This window comes from Miniopterus schreibersii (assembly GCF_964146895.1).
Source record: "Miniopterus schreibersii genome assembly, chromosome: 20".
In the NCBI taxonomy this organism is placed as follows: domain Eukaryota; kingdom Metazoa; phylum Chordata; class Mammalia; order Chiroptera; family Miniopteridae; genus Miniopterus; species Miniopterus schreibersii.
The window spans coordinates 13,315,804-13,336,463 of NC_138122.1; the positions used below are offsets into that span (position 1 = coordinate 13,315,804).

The window sequence follows — 20,660 nt, forward strand, 5'->3', positions numbered from 1 at the left end:
CCTTTCTTTGAGAAGAGAGAAGGGCTGAAAATGAAGTTAATGACTGATCATGCCTATTTGAAGCCTCCATAAAACCCCAAAGAAAGGGATTTGAGGAGCTTCTACACATTGGGAGGTTGACACCCCCCAACTCCATGGGGACAGAAGCTCCTGTGCTTGGGACCCTCCCAAACCTCGCCCTACGTATCTCCTCACCTGGCCATTCATCAGTATCACTGCACCTCTTAATAATGTGATAAACTTAAGTGTTTTCCTGAGTTCTGTGAGATGCTCTAGCAAATTAATTCAACCAAAGGAGAGGTAGGGAACCTCCAATCTATAACTTGTTGGTCAGAAGCCCAGTGACAACCTGAGCTTGTGACTGGTATCTGAAGTTAGGGACGGGAGACAGTCTTGCACAATTAAGCCCGTAACCTGTGGGATCGGATGCTCTCTCTGGGAGGATAGCATCATAGTGAAGTTAAATTCTTGGACACCTAGTTGTTGTCCCAAGAATTGCTTGTTGTTGTATGGAAAACCCCACTCCACCAACATTGGAAACTTGGGTACCAGACCCCATACGGGGGGGGGGGGGGGGGGGAATGCCTGCCAAGGGCTATTTGGGTATTTATAACATCATTCGTGTGGGCCATACAAAATTATCAACTTAAAAATTAGCCTGCTATATTTGGTCAAACATTTAATATTAACTCACCCCTAATGTGATGGCTGAAACTGCTTCTCTGGTGAACCTCGGCAGGGCCAGACCAAATGATTTCGCAGGGTCGTATACGGCCCGTGGGCAGGACATTCCCCACCCCTGCCATGCAGCTTCATTTTCAAAGAGCATCACGGGGATTTGACCACTGCCTCCTACTTTTCAGCGTCTCTTACCATATCCCCTGCACCTCAGGCTCCCCTTCCACAACTGCATGGCAGCCCTCTTGGTCAGTCACCTCGCCCCCTCTCCCCAGTCCTCGCAGGCTTCTGCTTTATCCAGCTAATGAATGGCATCACCGCAAGAGAAGAGTGCTGTAGGCCCACAGGTCTACTCCACTACACATAGACTGGGTGGCGCCTCAGCTGGCTCCACGGTGCTGGGCACTCCCATCTCTGCTTCTATCGGCGGCTCCTCCTTTACTCTCCGCAGACTGTTTCCCACTTCACCTGAAAGACATGTCACCGGAACAACCTCACTCCATTGTTCCCTCCCCACCTAGAAAATGACCTTCTGTCTTCAACTCCCTTGGCCCTAGATTTAGAAAAAGCCCCTACAGTCCCTGTCCACCTAGACCCACTCTTTACATGCTCTTAGCCCTGCAAGGCCAGGCTCCATCATCCCATCACTGTCTCTCCCTCCTCACTTAAACTCAAAGACAGTCAAGTGTGTCCTTCAAGAAAACCAATCCTTTCATTGCTCCTCTGTGGACACAGCCACTCTCTCCTCCCTCCACACTCAGGACTCAGGGGGTCCGCAACTCGCCTCCACTTGCTCTGCAACCCCCAGGACCTCGGTTTGGTTTCTGCTCTTCTCAGAGGACCGCTCTGCAGTCACTAGTCAGCTCTGAACACTCTGGTTCTGATTAAAGCCAGCCACTGGGCCACCCAGGGTGCTGGTCTGTCTCACCAGCTGGAATGGCCATCTTACTGCTAAGGCAAAGAATTCATCGTAGTTAAAGCGGAAAAGAACATGATTATTAGATTCCTGTGTTGAATAAGGAAGATGAATATTTTAATTGCTTTCTATAGGATCTGGACAATGAAGAGTGTTACTCTCAAAGGTAAAGCAAATGCCACACTCTCATGAGTATTTAAAATACTCATCATAAACTCCCAGCTTAGGTGGGATCAGCCCACTTCTCTGGAGCAAGCTGTGGACAGGTTTTCCTCTCTCAGATTAGTAGAAAACAGTTAGTTCAATTAGCAAACATTTTAGTGCCACCTTAACAAAATTTAAAGAAATAAAAAGCATTTAGGAAAATTTGCTACTTACTAACTGTTTTGAGGTCCTAGACAGTTGAAATATATTTTCATAATCCTTACCACATCCAAGAGAAGGATATTGGTTCCACTTTACAGGTGAAGGACCGGCATGCAAAACAGCACAGTGACCAGCTGTAGTTATAAGCAGAGGGCCCACTTATGGGCCTAAAACCTCTGCTCTTTCTATACTACACCAGAAACATTTCTAATATTTTGTTTTGCAAATAAATATCCCACTGCATGATGCCCAATATTGGCAAGAACCACATGTCCAAGAGTCCCTAATATAGTCATGATTTCTTGGTCTGAAAACAGGCTGCTAATGACATCTGCTATGGTGCAGTGTTGCTGAAATTCAAGAAGGTGGAAAGAGACACACATGGGCATTGTGTTAGGACTCCCAGCACTGCCTTCTTTCCCCCATAGCCAGTGGTCTGAAGAACAATCTGGAGAACCTGATGGAACACTGAAATGCCACTGACCTTGAGAGCTCCAGCTTGTGGTTCTATCACTAATTACCATCAGCAAAGTCAGGTTAGGAAGATACACTTATTTGGGAAACAGTCTAATAAAGGACTAGAAGAGTTCATATTTTCACACATAAAATTCCAATTAAACTATACATGCACAATACTATGTTATTTTGATAACACAGGGACACAATTTAATGTTTCTAATTTTTTTGTAGTTTTTTTTTTTTACAAGTCAGGTGCCATAACATTCAAATAATCCATCTTTTAAAAAGTACGTTTACAACATCAAAAGAATTAAGATGAAATATAAACCTTTCTACTTACAATTTTTATACAGATTAACCAAATCACAAATACCACAAATAAATGTTAAATTGTAACAATATAATGAATAAACATTCAGATTCTTAATAAAATCTTCCTTTAACTTTTTTTTTTAAAACTTACCATTATACTAAATAATCTATGCAGAGTTTTGGGGTACAATACCAAGAAGGCACCAACAGTACAAAGCAGATACAAAGCAGTTTCAGAACTTTCTTGAGTGCTCTACACGGATAAACAGCACAAAAAAGGCAATGAGCTTTAGGTAAACCTGGTGCAACCCTAGAGAATTTGCTCTGGATTCCCAGTCGTTTCTGACCCACCCTGCCAAGCTGGGTTACAGCTAGAGAAACCACAGATTCACTCTACTGCTACATGCTTCTCATCTGCACTATGGGAGTATCATATTTCAAACACCAGCATAACAATTTTAAAGCACAAATGCTTTAAAAATGTAGAAGCAAAAGGATTGCTCTGATTTTCAAAACCACTACATTTACAAAAATATTTCCCTTAAACTTGGGATTGCTCCAAAACATTGATTTACAAATATAAAAGTATTATGGAAGGACCCAAAGCATGTGTGCATATGTAGGTGTATATTAACACACTGTTACCATACTATATAAAAGTTACCAATTTAAAAACCGTATTAACATATAAGCAAATAAAGGTAAAACAGTCTCCTCTGAATGGTCTGAATATTACGTGGCACGCAGTATGGGCAGTATACCTGTGACTCCTTAGAGACAACCACTAATGAACCACATGTGGCTCCAGAAAGCTAACAGGTACCTCCACACTCATCACCTATGCCTGCCTGCAGCAGAAGGAATCACTGTGAACACACCAAGCACTATGTACTGCACACAAATACAAAGCTATTCTTCAACCCATGCATCAAAATGGTGTCTCTATCAGCTCTGAAGACCTGTGTCAACACAGTCATCATGAGTTCTCTCAAATCTATCCCACTGGCTTATTAGGTATTTTATTTCACGCTAGATGAAAGAATTGGAATGTTTCAACAGGAATTTTTTGCTTACATTTTAGACACCAAAAAAAGCCATTAATCTGAAAGCTTATGTGAGCATACCAGTAATAGAAGTGTTCGGTCTCACCAATATAAATTTATGACCTAATCTGTACATTTTTAGATTTGCAAGAAGATCCAAATGATGTCTATCACACATAACAGCTAGTACTTTTCACAGGTACCCGACAATCCTCTGAACTATTAAACCAAGTTTGGCATGATTAATAAAAAGCACACAACCTATGGCTACAGTGATTCTAGAATGCAGTTAGTGGTTTCATGCCAATCTGACTCCAGGGTACCAGCAAAGAGGATGGGAAATAGCCCAGTCCCCAGGGATTAGTAACCAAGACTATGGCTTTCTATTTAGAGGATTGCAGATTAACTTAATAATACTACTAACATTCCATTGAAAAAGTACACAGAAACAAGAGTAATAAAACTGTCAATGCTCCTTTTAAAATGAAAACTGACTTATCAATGTATCAAGTAACAGTCAAATCTGTATCCTGTCATGTTGTGTGGACCTCGACATGCAGCTCTGAGCCTGGAGGTGAAGAGCATGTATTCAGGGCGAGAATCTAGACGTGGTTCCCGTATCTGAGGATGAGTCAGCCATCCTTCTTTAGCCCGTGAGGTGTGAGCATCAGCACCCTGGGCCGGGTGGAGTGAGCTGAGGGATGCTGAGCAGCCCTTCCCAGTGCTCAGCTGTGCCTAGCAGCAGCTTTGGGGCACACAGGCAAGCCCTCTTTAGAAAGAACCAGAGAATCCAACCTGAGACATTTGGGCTTCTTCATCAGAGTTTGACATAGTATTTTAGACCTATGATTTGAATAAAGAAACAGGTCAGAATGTATTTCTCTGCTGTGCAAGAAGGAAAAAAGGAAAAAATGCTTTCAAATCATTTCATGTAAACTGAAGTGTTGGGGCAGTGCCCGGGTGGGAAGGTGAGGCCTGTAAGCATTTCTGTTCTAAGCACAAACTGAACCTGACTGTCCCTTCGGACACGCTGATCCAGAGGAAATCAACACTGAATCTTAACATGAATATGAAGATAAAAGATGTACATTTATTTCCATGAATTACAAGTGCATTTCTATTCATATTAGCAGGCAGTCTTTATAGAACCCATTCTCCAATGCTGTCAAAAATCAAACAAGAAATAAAGGACAGCTGAGAAATGAAAAGCTAAAAATAGAATTATTCCTAAGTGATCTGCTGAATAGCATTTTCCGTGGAACACAACTCAGAGGTAACAATAGATTTTTCGTTTCAATCATAGGCATGTGGCACTTGGACAGTCATCTCTGCACAGAAAGCTGTAACAGTCATGCGAGGGTACAGTAATTATTGAACAAGGCAAATTTCTCACCACAGAGAGCAGTGGGGGAGTCAAGAGGAGGCACCGCACGGGGACAGAACACCGAGTCAACGCCACAGTGTACAGTGGCAGAACAAATACTTAAAGAGATCAGGAAAATATGGGATTGCGCTCCAAATGTGACTTAGTGCTAGCTTTTTCTGATGGTCTTAGCTCAGCATTATCAGAAACAGTTGAGAGTACTTGGTACTTGACGACAGAACAGTACTTCATGTCATGAGTGCATGAAGGCTCTATTACAAACTGTTATATCGTAGGTTGAAAAATGAACTTGAGATGCTGACATGCTGTAGGAGGAAAAGAATTGTACACTTTCTCATTTAAAGACGCAGTGTTTACCCTCTGCTAAATCCTCAGGCGCTGAATGTGGCTACATTGAATGTGGCACACCATGTGAAGTAGCTTGGGGTATGAGTACCCTGGGGCGGAGCTCCACCCAATGACATCAGGCAGCCTGCTGGCTACTTCATCAGATATTTTCCTCAGCACCCTGCTGTGACCTTTGTACATCTCTCACTATATCCCGAGTGAAGCTGCCACTTTAAAGCTTTTTTGCATAAGTCTTGCAAACACTCTGTTCTGCATATAACACATTTTGGCAAGTGTTATACCTCTATAAATGGTACAAGTAACCACAGTAAATCTACAGAGTGAAACTGCTGAGTGCAGTACATTTTTCTTTTATTTAGAAAAATGAGTTTTCTAAAAGCTGGGGAAATAGCACATACCTTAAATGTTAGTGATAACATGAGAAAAGACGCTGACAAGTGCCCCCAAAGATTCCCAGGATAGGAGCACTTGCTGTAGGCTGCAATGTCATCCCAGGTGTTTCCACCGAGTTCCTGCTCTGGGGAAACAATTACGGTGAAAAGGTGAAGTGCAAATAAGGGGCTGTCACTGACTTAAAGTGCCCTAGGTAGTAGCCTTCCCTATCATAAAGTGAGATGCCAGTGACGATGCCAACTTGGAAAAAAATATCTCTGGTGTGACTGAATGGGTCAGCAGGGTGTGATGTAAGAAAGGATTCAGGAGAGGGAGGAACCACTGCATCTTTCAAACCAGAAAGCGATTAGTGACTAAAGCAACGGTAAGCAGTAGGTACACTGAAAGTACATACTGCCACAGGTCACCAGTGGGTGACACACACAGGGGTGCCAGGAACAGTTCTCTGGACTGAAGGAATTCTTTGAAAGCATAAAAGCCACAACTACCAGAAACCGCTCCTCTGAACGGCTCAAAGGAGTCAAGGTGGATAAGCCGAGACGGGCTGAAGACAGGACCAGGGTCAAGAACTGGGAAGAAGAACACCGATGTCTGAGCACGTCCAGTCCTCTGATCCCTTGTCCTATCAAAAAACAAACACACAAACAAACCCATGAGTTAAGAGTGAATCACATTAGCGCTGGCCGGTTTGGCTTGGTGGTTAGAGCATTGGCCCACGCACCGAAGGGTCTCGGGTTCGATTTTGGGTTAAGGTGCACGTACCTGGGTTGCAGGTTTGATCCCTGGCCCTGGTCTGGGAGAGGTCAGGAGGCAACCCGATCAATGTCTCTCTCTCACATTGATGTTTCTGTCTCTCCCCGCTCCCTCCCTCTCTCTAAAAATCAATGGAAAATATATCCTTGGGTGAGGATTAACAACAAAAAAGAATGACTCACATTAGAACAGCAGCAGCATTAGAAAAATGTTAAAGTGAAAAGAATGAACCATATTAAAACATCACCAACAGCAGCATCATGAAAAACAGAAGTGAAAAGGCAAAGGGAAAAAACCTGCAAAAAGGTCATTTCCCTTAGAATCACTTGGGCATGTGTAACATGGCAGTTTTGAAGGGGTGGGGCTCTGTCTTCACTTCAAAGGCACCTCTCCTCAGATGATTCCATAACACTTGTAGGGGAAACACGAATGCACACGCGCACACACACACACACCTGCTCACAGGCTGGCTGGCTTCAGTATACCCAAGATGCGTTTTATTAACCACATGATACCCACCATGATAATCAGAGTCTGAGGGTCTTTGTAAAAATAATACAAAGCAAAAAACTCTTCTCCCTCTTCCTATTCTTAGTAAGTCTCTTTCTCTCTTGGTGAACAGGTAGGACAAAACCAACTATACAGGCAGCAGAAAGTGTGTTGTTATTAATGCTCAAGTTTCTCTGACTGTGATACAGAACAAAGAGCTGGTTGAAAGAAGGTGGCAGGCCCAGACTCTGGAAAGGTAGGGAACTGTGGCATAGTTCTCACAGGCAGGAGGGGGTTCTGATCATCCAGGTCAGAGGGGAGCTGACCCTGAAAGGCAGCAGGTGGTAACTTGCTGACAGCCTTCACTCATTTTCTACATATGACAGGGTTCACCTGGCTCTCCAGATGTTTACAAATGGGCCACCTCCAAAAGTACAAGCAGCACATTTCCTGCTTCATTATCCTAATGTCTTTATTTCATTTGGAGAAATTATATTCTGAGTCAAGTCTAACCATTTATAGGCTAGCAGTTCTCAACTTCGTGTGTCAGAATCCCCTGGAGGGCTTGTTAAAGCAAAGATTGCTGGGGGGTGGGCCATAGACTTCTGAGAACCACTGCCTAAAGCATCCGCTGTATGTAATGAATTAATTTCACCCCTAAGTCTCTCTTAGTTTTGTACCATCCTTGGGAGAACTGAAAACATTGCCACTCAAATCCCATTCTATGTTCTTGGTTCTGATGAGGAAGAATGGTTAAGATGGCCAGGGGGGTAACTTAAGTGTATCAAAATGCAAACAAGGGATCTTCTCCTAGAGGATGTTACTGGTGTGAAAGGTTTGCTAGTATGACGATGTAGAGCAGAATGTCACTCTGGTATTTCACAAGGCACTTTCCAGATGAATGGCTTTTGTGAGAGTCAGGACAGAAAGGGTGGGTATTATGATGAGGAGACAGGCTCAGATATGGGAAATGACCTCCATCTAGAGGTAAGCCATTTTGAACCGCTGCCAAACCTACTGACTACAGTCAGTTGGAAACTTCCTTTGAAATGCATGAAAAAGATAAGATGATTGATGGGTATAGGGAGGAACAGGTACATGAGAAAGCAAGCATAGTAAAATAATCATAGAATCTAGATGGTGGGAATATGGGTGTCTACAGTAAAACTCTCAACTTTTCAGAACAGTTGAAAATTGTCATTTAAAAAACACTGGGGAAAAATCAGGCTATAAGCATGTACTGTGCCTTCTGTGACTCTGGAGGAAGTGGCCTAAACACAGAGTGATTGTCTCTGCCACCCCTCCCCACTGGTAACAAGCCCCAGTCCTGGAATCTTAGAATTGGGGGGGACTCTGGGAAGGGCCTTGGTCTTTGTCTGCTAACTGGGACTTCCAGAGGCATCTAACCAGCAGCCATGTCCTGTGGCCCCCTGGAGGACCCTTGCCTTTGTCCTGTTCCCTGTGCCCACTGCAGTGCCCTTCTCCAGCAGCCTGCCAGTTGTTCCATAGGTTCCTGCTCTCCGTGGTTCTCCAACATCCTTACTGCCCCAAGTCCAATGCTTCAGGACCTGAAAACTACCTTTAAGGGAGAGGGGGGCTCTTGAAAAGCCTGGGCTTCAGCCTCTTTAACCTGGCTCTTGTGGGGCTCCCACATGGGCCTGTCTCCCTGGCTCTACACTGCCATGTCCCTCCTCCACTTGTGGAGTGCCCCCTTCGCAGCACTGTGATGGCGGCCCTCCTCAATCTTTGTGGCCCGTACCCACCCAGGATACTGCACCCAGCTCCTTGTTGTCTCCTATGTCCAGCCATCAATCTGTGGGAAAGCAAAGCCTGGGTCTTACTCCTCTTTGTTTCCTTCTGACCTGGCACCAGGAAGTGTTCAATGGTGATTAAATGAATGATGACAAACTGATAACTATGTCAACCCCAGATGCTCTTTTACACTAAAAACATGCATGACAATTCTGTCCCCTACTACACAATGTGATCCTTTGAGGCCATGTTTAGGTCTTGTTTGTGCTGCTCACTCAGGTGTCTAACACAAGCCTGGCTTAGAGTAAGCGGGTGTATGTGTGCACTGAAACAAGGGGGGGAAAAACGGAGGCCACCAGCAGGTTTTAGCAAAAGACCTGTTAAAGGGATTGTGAAGGAAGAAAAGCAACAGACACTGCCCAGCACAATCTTCTAGGCCAGGGGTCAGCAAACCTGCTCTGTAAAGGGCCCAGATAAAACTATTTACAAAACCTGGTAGCAGCTGATCTGGGTGCAGGAAACCTGACCTTGTGCAGGCACCGGGAGAGTCGAGCAGGCTCTTGGGAAATCTCAAGAGATAAGGTCCACCTGCTGTGAGCACAGAGCAGAGGGGCCAGGAAGGAAGCCCCATAGGGACTCAAGTTAAGGTGTGAACATGGTTGGGTCCTAGGAATTGACTTTCTATCAGTGGCTGAATGTGCAGATTGTTGTATGTAACAAATACGTCAAGAGACTGCCACACCTGTGAGTTGTGAAAAGATACAAGAATTCAACTCTCACTAGACTCTGTCCTCCTCAGCCCCCTGCTACCATCTTCCTCCTTCTCATTCAGACTCTTCCTGGAGGCTGGTTATCAGAGCACAGCCCGAGTCCTTAGGTAAGCATGGGCTTCTGCAGCATTTCACTTGGTTTGAGTTTGTCTTTAGGGTGTGTACAGTATTAATAGGCTAAGAAAGGACTTAACAGTGCCAGCGTACCTGCCCCCGACCCCTAGTTGCTAGGTTTAGAAAATTTGGAGTCTTTCAGACTTTGCCTTTCCTCCATTCTTCTGAATTCACTGCTTCTCACCGTGCAGCCCTAGTCCAAGACTACAATCCTTTGGTCTGTTCTGAACTCATCTCCCACCCAGGCTTCTCCTCCAACCCTTCCTGCTTTGTTGTCAGACTTCTGAAAGTACCATTTTCCACCCCCAAACTAGTAGAGTCCATCCTCTACCTGTTCCCAGCCCTCTTACTTGCCTGGCTCTCTGAGGCTGAGCAGGCCATGTCTACCCTCTTTCCTTGTCCTCTGTCCTTAATGACCAGGATGGAAACCTGTCAACTGCACTGTAGGACTTCCTTGGCAGCTGGCTTCTGGGGAGATTCTGTCAATGCAGGCAATGAAAGGAAAAGCCACAGTTCCTTCCCTTTTCTGCTTCTAATAACACATGGATTTTCAGGAGGAGGAGTGGCTCCTGCATTTTAGAAGCATTGGCTGTTGATGGTAGTTTCAGGCCCTCAAAATCCCTGATGTCAGTGGTAGTACAGGCTCCTGACCCCTCTTCCGTGATGGTGACGATGCTGTAATGGCTGCAATCACAGCAGGTGCCTACCACCCTCCCTTGTGTGGTAATCAAAGACCCTGACTAACACAATTTTCCCTTTCGTTCCTTTTGCTGAAGACTAAGGACAGCAGTTACCCATCTGCAGGTCTCCCCACCTCCCCCTCTTTTTGCTCTCCAACCCTTCTAAATGCCTTCTGACCAATCACATGCTCTCTGAGAAAGAAACAACTGAGCAGCTTCTGCTTTCAAGCCTGGATGCTGCCCAACAGTCATGCAAGGATTAACCCTCAGCCTGAGCCATTGTTCTGAGACCCCAATATATGAAAATAAAAAGGACAGGAATGAGAGAATGAAATATAGATAAGAAACCCCCAAATGTGTACCACTTGCAGAATCCACTCTTCTTTAATGCCACCAGAGTGGCTTCCTATTCTAATACAAGCATAGCACCCTCTGGGCCACTTGCCTGCACTCTACAGAAGACACTGCTGCCTGCCAAAGGACACCTTCAGCCCCTCCATGCCAGTCTGTCCAAAGCATTTCCCCAGCAAATGCTTCAACTCTTGGTTGCAATTCCCTATTTCACTGTTCACTTTTACAGAGTTCTAACACAAGCCCTAGTCTCTCTCTTCCCTACATTCTCTTAAAATCAAGATTTGCATTTCCTTTTTTGAGCACTTGTTTTTTTAAAATCTACCAATATCACTGTATTGTCCAGCACACCTTATAATCTAAGCTCATGAAGCTTCCCTGTAGGCCCATGGAAATCCCACTTTCTTTTAAATAACTTTTAATTTATATTCTCTCTCCCTCTCCAGGGTTTATTGTATGGTCAAAGTTCCAGGTACCTGACAAATTTAAGATCTATATCCTGGCTGGAATCTAGCAGTCTCTTCAAAAATGAGTTCTTTGAGCTTCTCCTTAGGCAAGTCATCCAATTCCATGTCAAACTTGAATGGTGCTTCAGCGATGGGCTTTAGGAGAAAACAAAACATTTAGAAGACATCAGTTGTTATGGTTAAGAAAACTGTTTGATTCTTAAAATAACCACGGCTTAGTCTCTGAAATTTATATAAGACTGACGTCTACTAAAGACCAAGAGTTATGGTAAGTATCCATGTACTTGTGCCCAACATGCCTGAAAGTGCACTTCCTATGAGCACTTAATAAATGGATAGAGAGCAGCTGAATTCATTTTGAGTATTCATCTGAACTTATGCCTGGATAATTTTAGAATGTTTTAAGACACTGAAAGTTAAAAATCACATAAACTTATAGGGGTGGTAGTGAAGGTATGTTTATACAATCAAAACCCATGATACTTAAATAGATGCATTTGATTAAATACATTACAATATCTTTACATGAAGAAATATTATGGAACTGTTAAAAATGAAGCTGCAAGAAAGACTAGGACAGTAAACCCTCGATTTTGCAGACCTCGATTTAATGGGACTTTGGATTTAAAGGACAAAATTTCTGGTCCGAATGTCATATGTGAAAATTAACATCCTGTTAATTTTAAAGTACTTTTAACCAAGATTTGCTTATAATTAACAGGTTATTTTTTGTCATTAAGTCACTATTATTTTTAACAAATTTTAGCAAATAGGTCATACTTTGGAAAAAACACTGTAGTAATTTTGCCGACATAAATAAATATTACATATCTACAGCTACAGTCTACATATTTAAATCCAAGAGTCACAGCTCGTAACAATGTTCGGCAAATGATCAGCATGTAATCACATTGCACTCTGCACTGTAATTGTTCCTGTGGTCGAGTGGGGTGGCTTTCTGCAACAGTTTTAAGCCTGTCTGCCGATGCTCAGTAGTGCGCTAAGCCACGCCCCAGCCATGTGCATTTGTTTCTTCTCAGTGACTGGTGAATGCACCCATTTACTAGACCTATTCAGTATAAATTTAAAGTTACTGTAATACACATAGAAAACTTTTCTGTGAAATTAAACTTTTCATATATTACACAAATGTGTCTACGTAAGTAAAAACAGGTAAACTAATTTGTCAATTTTTTTAACATACCTATTTGGAAAACCTACCTTATTATATAATGGACTTTCGGCTTTAACGGACATCCCCTAGCCCAAATTAGTCCGTTATACTGAGGTTTTACTGTACCATGGGAAAATGACCACATTTGTGTTAAAAAGAATGAATCCTGTTTTATTTTTAAAATTTAGATACAGAAATGTAAGACTGGGCAGAAAATACTCCAAATTCTAATAACAGTAACTATAAAAAGACTACAAAGTGATCTTTCTTATTTTTTCCCTGTAAGTTTTCATCACTCTTTATAACCAGAAAGCTATTTAAGTATAGTTTTAAATTGTCTATTTATGTAAAAAAAACACCCAAACTCATACATAATCAATGACAAAAAATGAAATTAGTCAGTTAATATTATTTATATTTTGATTTTTAAGTATCCTCAACTAATACTATGTTATAGAGCTAATCTAATGATACCAGTTGTCTCACTGGATACCTAGTAGTTATTCATGTATTCCTCACATCAGACCTTATAGGAAGGAAACACGGACCCCAAATTGCACTAAGCTTTGGCCTCTTGAAAGGGGGAAAAGGATTCATGTCTATGAGTGAAGTAAATAGCTAGCTCTCCCTAAAGGATGGCTCTGTGTGGGATTACACAATGTGTCCTACCTATACCATCTGTCTAATCCTCCAAACCCCCTGCTGGGTATGAGGTAGCAACCCAGTTTGTGATGAGGACATGGGGGTTTTGGAAGTCTCTAGCTCACAGTAGTAAGCGCTCCAAAAGGTATACTCTCATCTAGTTAGTTCCCTGTTATTTGCTATGTTGTAGGTATCTTTGCAAGATGTCTTGTTTCTGGAGGAGGGGATAGAGGTAGAAGGGGAAGCTGATTAGTAAATACTTCTTTTTGATTTCTTCTCTTTCATTCATCAGCTTTTAGCTTTTATAGCTTTTCCTCTCCTCTTCCATTTTTCCCTTTAATTTTAATACACTCTCTTGGCTCTACCTCTTTTTAAAAACAGGAGTGTGAAGGCTTATTTTTCACACATATGAGTCTCAACCAAAAAGATCCCAACTTTGGTTCATACTGCATTTTTCTCTGCTATCTTTAATTGGATCTCCAGAATGCCCTGGAGACCTACCACATCAACCTATGGACTCATCATTTCTCACCACACTAGGCGGCTCTTGTGTCCTCATCTTCAGTGAGGCACACCAGACATGAAGTCACCAAGCTACAGTGGGAACTATCCAGGCTGACCTCCCTACTCCCTTACTCTTCATGATACCCATCCCCAAGCAGGCAGTCAACCTCCTCTCCACCCTCAGGGCAGGAACTTTGTGGTTCAGGTGTCTACCTGCCATAGACCATGACAATGGTCTCCACAGTCTTGGACCCCCCTTCCTTATCTGTGCTGCCCTTTATCCATCTATTTCCCCAGCCCTACCCCTGTTGCAGGGGGCCTGGGAGAAGTTTTCTAAGATAAAAGGGCCCTAGAGGGATGGGCAAGGGGTTTCAACCTGTGCCCATAGAACTAGGCCTTGAGGTGGAAGAGGTAGGCATGGTGGGAAGACTAGGTATGGCACCAAGTACCTCTCAGGACGATCTAAGCAGGACATCTGGGACCCTCCTGGTTGGACCTGCTGCTGGCTCACAGATATATTCCTGCAGAAGCAGCAAGGAGCACAGGCTCTTACCTCATCACTTGGGTCATAATACTGTTCCAGGTAAGGGTGGGCCAGCGCCTGTTCTACTTCAATCCTCTTGTGAGGGTTGAAGGTCAACATTTTGTCCAGTAAATCCAGAGCTACAAAGAGAAAGGTTTTGTAGTGGTTAGAAACCAAAGGAATAATCACCGAAATACTTTCATTTCCTGTTTAAGTAAAGTGACTAAAAAACAACTGAGCTAAGCATTGCCTTGGGGAGAAGAGTCAGCACACTGGGTGCCTATTATATCTCTGAGCTTCTTGAGACTGTGACCATCTGACATTTGCAGACCCAGACTCAGAAAGGTGACATAATTAGCCACAGGCCAAAAGTGGAAGACTACAATTCAAATCCAAGTCTGCCTACTAAACCTGGACTTTTCCTAAATCACGACTCTGCTTTGTAGGTGTTAAAAGTAATGGTTTTGTGTGTGTGTTCTCTTAAGTCAGCTCTGAAGTGATTTCTGCAACAGTCAATTTATCTTTCAACACACAGAGGAGACCTCCAAGGTTATAGAAGAAAATGGTCACTTGTCCTCCTATGTGGAAGCACAGGTGCCCGGTCTACTCTGCAACTTGGCATCTTTCTCCAAGGCTCCAAACTAAAAGTATCCTCTTAACCTGACCATAGTTATCAGCTGAACATTTCTTTCACGTTGAGAGTATAGCAGCAGGAAGCAAGTGTGGGATCAACAGGAATGAGATGGGGGGGGGGCTAATGAAGTTTATTCTGATGGACTCCATAGTTGGTGTCCAGGGACCACACCTCAAACCATGATAGCCAAAGGGATTGCCTAATTGCAGCTGGGACAAGGGTTAAGGGAAGTGTAACAGAACACTTTCTGTATTCAGTATTAGGAGTAGATTTCAATGAGAAACAATACATGTTAGAAAAGACATTACTGTTCTGATAAAGAGGTAGCAAAGGGGGGGCTTCTTTTTTTAAATATTTAAAAAAAATTTTTAGATTTATTTTAGAAAGAGGAAGGGGCAGGGGGGAGGGGAGCAGGGGGGAGGGAGGCAGGAGGAGGGCGGGAGGGAGAGGAGAACATTGATGTGAGAGAAACATCAATCCATTGCCTCCCTTACATGACACTTAAACAAATAGTGGCATCTACTTAATGAAGTAGTGACTGTTTATTAGGTTACCAAGAGCAGAGAGGTAGAGAAAAATCATTGTGCTCGTTCTTTTAATTGTTAAGAGTGGCAGCCAATACACCTTCTGAAGGGGAGGGCTGAGGAGGCACCTAACTGCCCTGAGGTCACTAGAAGGGCATGTGTTTGTGTGTGCATGCCTGTGCATGCTCATCTGACTAGTGACTCCCCTAGCTGTATGCCACCCATCTTATCTCCAAGAAAATTCAAAGATAATAAATGTGGTAAACCATATGTTGGACATAATGAGAAATTCCACATAACAAAGAATTTTTCGCACGTCCATAAGGTGAACTGTAAAAGTTTTTTTTAAAGCACATGTAATGAGTATTTGCCTCTATCGATAATGTTTTTAACACACACGAGTGTACTTCAGGACATCAGGGAACAATGACATTTTGCTCTACAGTCTAGAAGACTTTTCAGAGCAAAGGAGGCTCTTGGGAATCTAGACATGTTGGGCTTTGGCTAAAGCACTGTCTGGGCAGCAGAAGACGTGTTCATTCCTGCAGCTGTGACACAGGGTCTCGGGCCTACAGCTGGCTCTGGGTTTCAGAGGTGGCTCTCTCAAGGGTTAGGACAGTGCAGCACGATGGTAAAGAACTCAGGCAGCTCCTGCTCAAATCTGAGTCCCATGGAGTATCAGGCAGATGTGTGTGCACACAACACAACTCTTGCTGAGTAAGTTCTGGAGTCTTTCCTGTAACACAGGTGATAAAACCTACCTCACGTACTCCCAACCACCCCTCCCCCCAAAGAGCTCACAGACATTTCCCCAAGAACTTTCCTGAGATTAGAAGTCATTTGTCCTTTTGCCCAATTACACAGCACCTGTGTTAGGAAAAGTCTAGGTAGGCCTGGACACAGGTCCAATTCTAACAGCATTATTTCTAAATAGTTGGGGCTGTAGTTTCCTACTTTAAGGCACCTAGATGCTCTGCAGTTTAAGCATTTCTATAATAGATCTGTTAGTTCCTTCAAGTTAAAAAATTCTAGGCCCTTAATCTTCCAAGTAACAATTTCAAAGGAAGATAACCTTTTATTTTGCCACTTGAAAAATAACTGGATCTCTAGTCTCCTTTTACTGCAAGTGCTATTTCTGCATTATTCACCACTACAGAAGGGGAAAAGGAGAGAAATGGGAAGCAGCTGGCAGGTGCTGAGCCCACAGTTAGATTGCCTGGCCTCCTTCCTCCCACGCCACACAGCAATCCACTGGCACCACTCAGATGGCATGAATCACATTGCCTGTGCTTATGTTTCACTGGATACAGGTTTTATCTTTCCTAAAAGAATGTAGTCTCTCTGGGCCTATGATCTCTGACACTCCCTGGTACCCTCTTAGAACCCACACCTTCTCTCTGCTTCAGTGAGTGCTTAACAACATAACCCCAACCTTCTGGCCCATCAGGCCCCCCCCCAGCCCCACTAGCCCAGAGTCCGTGGTGGGTGATCTGTCTGGCTTTCCATAGCATCGATTTAGGTCCATTTTTCCTACCCAGCAAAACTGATCCTGGATCAAGGCTGCAACCTGTCACTTCCATCCTCAATCAGAGTTTCCGAACAGGGACCAAGAAAAAGACCTAGCTGTGCAAACTGTGCCACCACAACTTCTGATCACAGAACCCTACCCTTAAAAACTATTGAAGATTGCTCTGGCTGGTGTGGCTCAGTGGTGACTGTTGGCCCGCACACCAAGGGGGTCTCGGGTTCAATTCCCGGTCAAGGGCATGCACCTTGGTTGCAGGTTCAATCCTTGGCCCCGCTCAGGAGGGGCATGTGCACGAGGCAACCAATGGATGTGTCTCTCTCACATCGATATTTCTCTCTCCCTCCCTCCCTCCCTCCCACTCTAAAAATAACAAAAACAAACAAACAATTGAGGATCAATTTCAAAAAGCAGCTAATTCAGCTCATACTTCAAACTGCACAAGTGCTTTTCCTTGAGAAAACCACAGCATTCATATGTGGCAGATATGTTCTATGTGTACTTCCCATTTTGCCACATAGAACATTAAAAAGGCATAAGAAGGATGGGGTTTAAGAAAGTATTTCTTACTGCTTCAACAAGGACATTCTGACTACAGCTGGCATTGGTTTTTAGCTGTGAGGGCATGGCACTACCGCCACCTTGTCTGGTGTCGAGGTGCTGGCAGTCTTGCTCACCACTGCTTCTGCACCAAGAATGTAGATGACAGCACAGAGAAAGTGTAAAAAATGCCTTATATTATTATAAAAGTAGTTTTGTCCTCGTGGACACCCTGAAACGACACTGGGTGTAAGAGGTGTAAGAAGTATGCTATTGAGAACTCTTGTGGCACAAAATTGCAATATATATATATATATATTTTTAATCTCACGAAGGCCCCCAACAGCTCTGGGAAATCCCTGATCATCCCCGTCTCTATTCTAAGATTCTTCTCAACTCCTACAGCTTGAATCATGACCTTTCTGTCAACTGGCCCTCATTACTCTCAGTGGATCTTACTGAGGGTGCTACTGAGATTCCCCGGGAGTGACATTCCCAGATGTCCCTCCACCCAAATTCACACATATCCTTACTGTAGAAAGAGATCTTCTCCCTAATTAAAGCCAATCCTCTGTGACATGTGGCCTGATCACAACCAGCTCCCCCTCATTGGAACTAGTAATTTCTGTCTCCACTTTCCATTTCAAACTTCTCACTTACACTAATGTTTTGACTGCTCTTATGTGGTCACCAATGACCCCTTAATTAGAAGCCTCTTTGCTGCATGGAGACTTGCTGAACATGTCCTCTGTCTTATAATGCCATCTTCTGCTTCTGTGAAACACTGTACTGTACTAGTTATCTTCTTTGACCATTCTTTCTACAGTCTTCAAGAGTTCCTTCCTATTCTATTGCCCCCCGAAGGTTCGTGTTATCCAGCTTCTTATACATGTCATTCTTCTATCCTCTCAGCCTCTTGCATGATGTCAAATGCCATGTGTTAAATAACTGCCAGATCTATCTTTAGCCCAAGCTTCAGATTAATAAATATAACTCTCTGTAGGTAATAACAGAGGATATAGCTGGCTTGGCTCAGTGGTTAGTGTCAGCCTGCAGACTGAAGAGTCCCGGGTTTGATTCTAGCCAAGGGCATGTACCTCAGTTGTAGGCTCCATCCCCAGCCCCGGTCCGGGCATGTAGGGAGGCAACCAACTGATGTGTCTCTCACATTGATGTTTCTCTCTCTCCCTCCCTCTCTCTCTGAAAAGCAATGGAAAGAATATCCTCGGGTGAGGATAAAAAATAAAAAAAGGATATAGCTTATGATCACATTTATAACATACATACATATTTATAGGGAAAATAACAAGCACTAGAAGCTTTTCAAACAGTAGGTCATCTGAGGAAATGGAGAGCCTTATTACATAAACTATTTTTTTTTTTAAATTAAAAAAAATAAAAGCAAGGGACAAAGAACAGAATTATTCAACTTTTTTAATGCAGAATTCCTTATTTCTTTTTAATTTTTTTTGGTTAATCCTCACCTGAAGATATTTTTCCCACTGATTTTCAGAGAGGGAGGAAGGAGGGGGAGAGAGAAAGAGGAGAGAGAGAGAAAAAAGCACTGAAGTAAGACATATCGATTGGTTGCCTCCTGAAAACACCCCAACCAGGGTCAGGATCGAACCTGCAACCCAGATACGTGCACTTGACCAGGAATCGAACCCAAGACTCTTCGGTGTGTAGGCTGTCACTCTAAGCACTGAGTCACGCCGGCCAGGTCCTCATCTCTTTTTGTCTGTTGGCTTTGCTTGCCAGTGTCCACTGCCCTTTTAACCACATGGAGCTTCATTTGCCATAGGAGAGCTCTCAGGCTTGCCCACACTCCTTGGCTGTGGGAATGGTGACACTGGCTTGGCCAGTCACCTGGGTGGATTCCCTTGGCCACAATGACTAGTCTGGGGTGGGTACAAAGAGACAATGAGCTGGGCTGGTGTGCCTCAGTGGCTGAGCGTTGACCCCTGAACCATGAGATCGTGCTTGGATACCCGGTAAGGGCACATGCCTGGGTTTCTGGCTCAATCCCCAGTAAGGGGCGTGCAGGAGGCAGCTGATCAATAACTCTCTCTCTCAACATTGATGTTTCTATCTCTCTCTCCCTCTCCCATCCTCTCTCTGAAATCAATAAAAACATATTAAAAAAAAAAAAAAAAAAAGGCAGAGTGCCAGCCACATACTTGAGGTGAAACTATCAGGAAACCTGTCAGTGGGAGCCTAGAGTTGCTGGTGGCCATCCCGTCACCATGAGAAAGAGACTAAAAATAAAGATAGCAAAGAGGAAGGCAAGCTGAAAGATAAAGAAGTCCAGGTTCCAGTCAAAGTGACTGTGTCTGGGAATCCTAACACTACTGGGCTTGTCAGTTATGAGAGCCAGTGAAGTCCTTCAGGCTTAAGTCAGTTGACAGGTTCTCATTATACGAAACTGAGAAGGCCTCAAATAGCTGACCCTCTAATTCAGGTCTGCCAAGGGCCATTTCGATATTTACAATATCATTCACAGGCCATACAAAATTATCAACTTAAAAATTAGCTATGAAAAAAGCTCCAAGATTTACTGAATTTCGAGTACCACCTGAGGCTGCCTTGGCAGGGCCAGACCAAATGATTTATCGGCCATAAATGGCCAGAGGGCCAGAACTTCCCCACCCCTCTCTAATCCGTGTGAATGATTCACCCAAGATCCTTCAATCCCAGCATCCACAGTCCCATCATTCAATGGTACCACTGCTAATCTTTGATGTATTTTACAGAATTTTTCTATCCATTTTCTTGTACATAACTGAGATCATACTATATGTAATAAATGCTGTATTATTTCCCCAGTAGATAGTGCTCATTAGTATTCTCCCATGCTATAAAACGTTTTACCCAAAACAAAACAAAAAAATCACTTTTTTTTTAAAGTGGAAGGGAAAGAGGGAGAGAGAGGGGGAGAGAGAGAGGGGGAGAGAGAGGGAGAGGGGGAGGGAAAGAGGAAGAGGGGGAGAGGGGGAGGGAGAAACATGGATGTGAGAGACATTGATTAGCTGCCTCCCGGCCAGGGATCAAGTCTGCAACCAAGGTACGAGCCCTTGACCAGAACTGAACCCGGGACCCTTCAGTCCGTGGGCCGACACTCTAACCACTGAGCCAAACTGGCTAGGGCAAAAAAAAAAAAAAATCACTTTTAATGACCTTTAATATTCCTTTAGGCAGATGCATCATAATTTACTCAGCCATTCAATAAACATTTGGCATTTTGTTTGTTTCTATTGCCTAACAGGTGTCTTAAATTTAACGTGGCACAGACTAAATTCTCAAATGCTACCCCCAAACTGCT

At 43.5% G+C, this 20,660-nt stretch overlaps 1 protein-coding gene across 1 annotated transcript in view; it reads right to left on the bottom strand.

Annotated features, from left to right (window-relative positions):
* Positions 1-4,844: 4,844 nt before the first annotated feature.
* MAPK1 (mitogen-activated protein kinase 1) overlaps positions 4,845-20,660 on the bottom strand; it is a 57,782-nt gene continuing 41,966 nt past the window's right edge. Inside the window, exons 7-9 of the mRNA XM_081123411.1 lie at positions 14,149-14,258; positions 11,285-11,410; positions 4,845-6,521 (exon numbers count right to left, since the gene is read on the bottom strand). Of these exons, the coding sequence (XP_080979537.1) occupies positions 11,294-11,410; positions 14,149-14,258 (227 nt within the window). The 3' untranslated portion in view covers positions 4,845-6,521; positions 11,285-11,293. The remainder of the gene's footprint in view (positions 6,522-11,284; positions 11,411-14,148; positions 14,259-20,660) is intronic.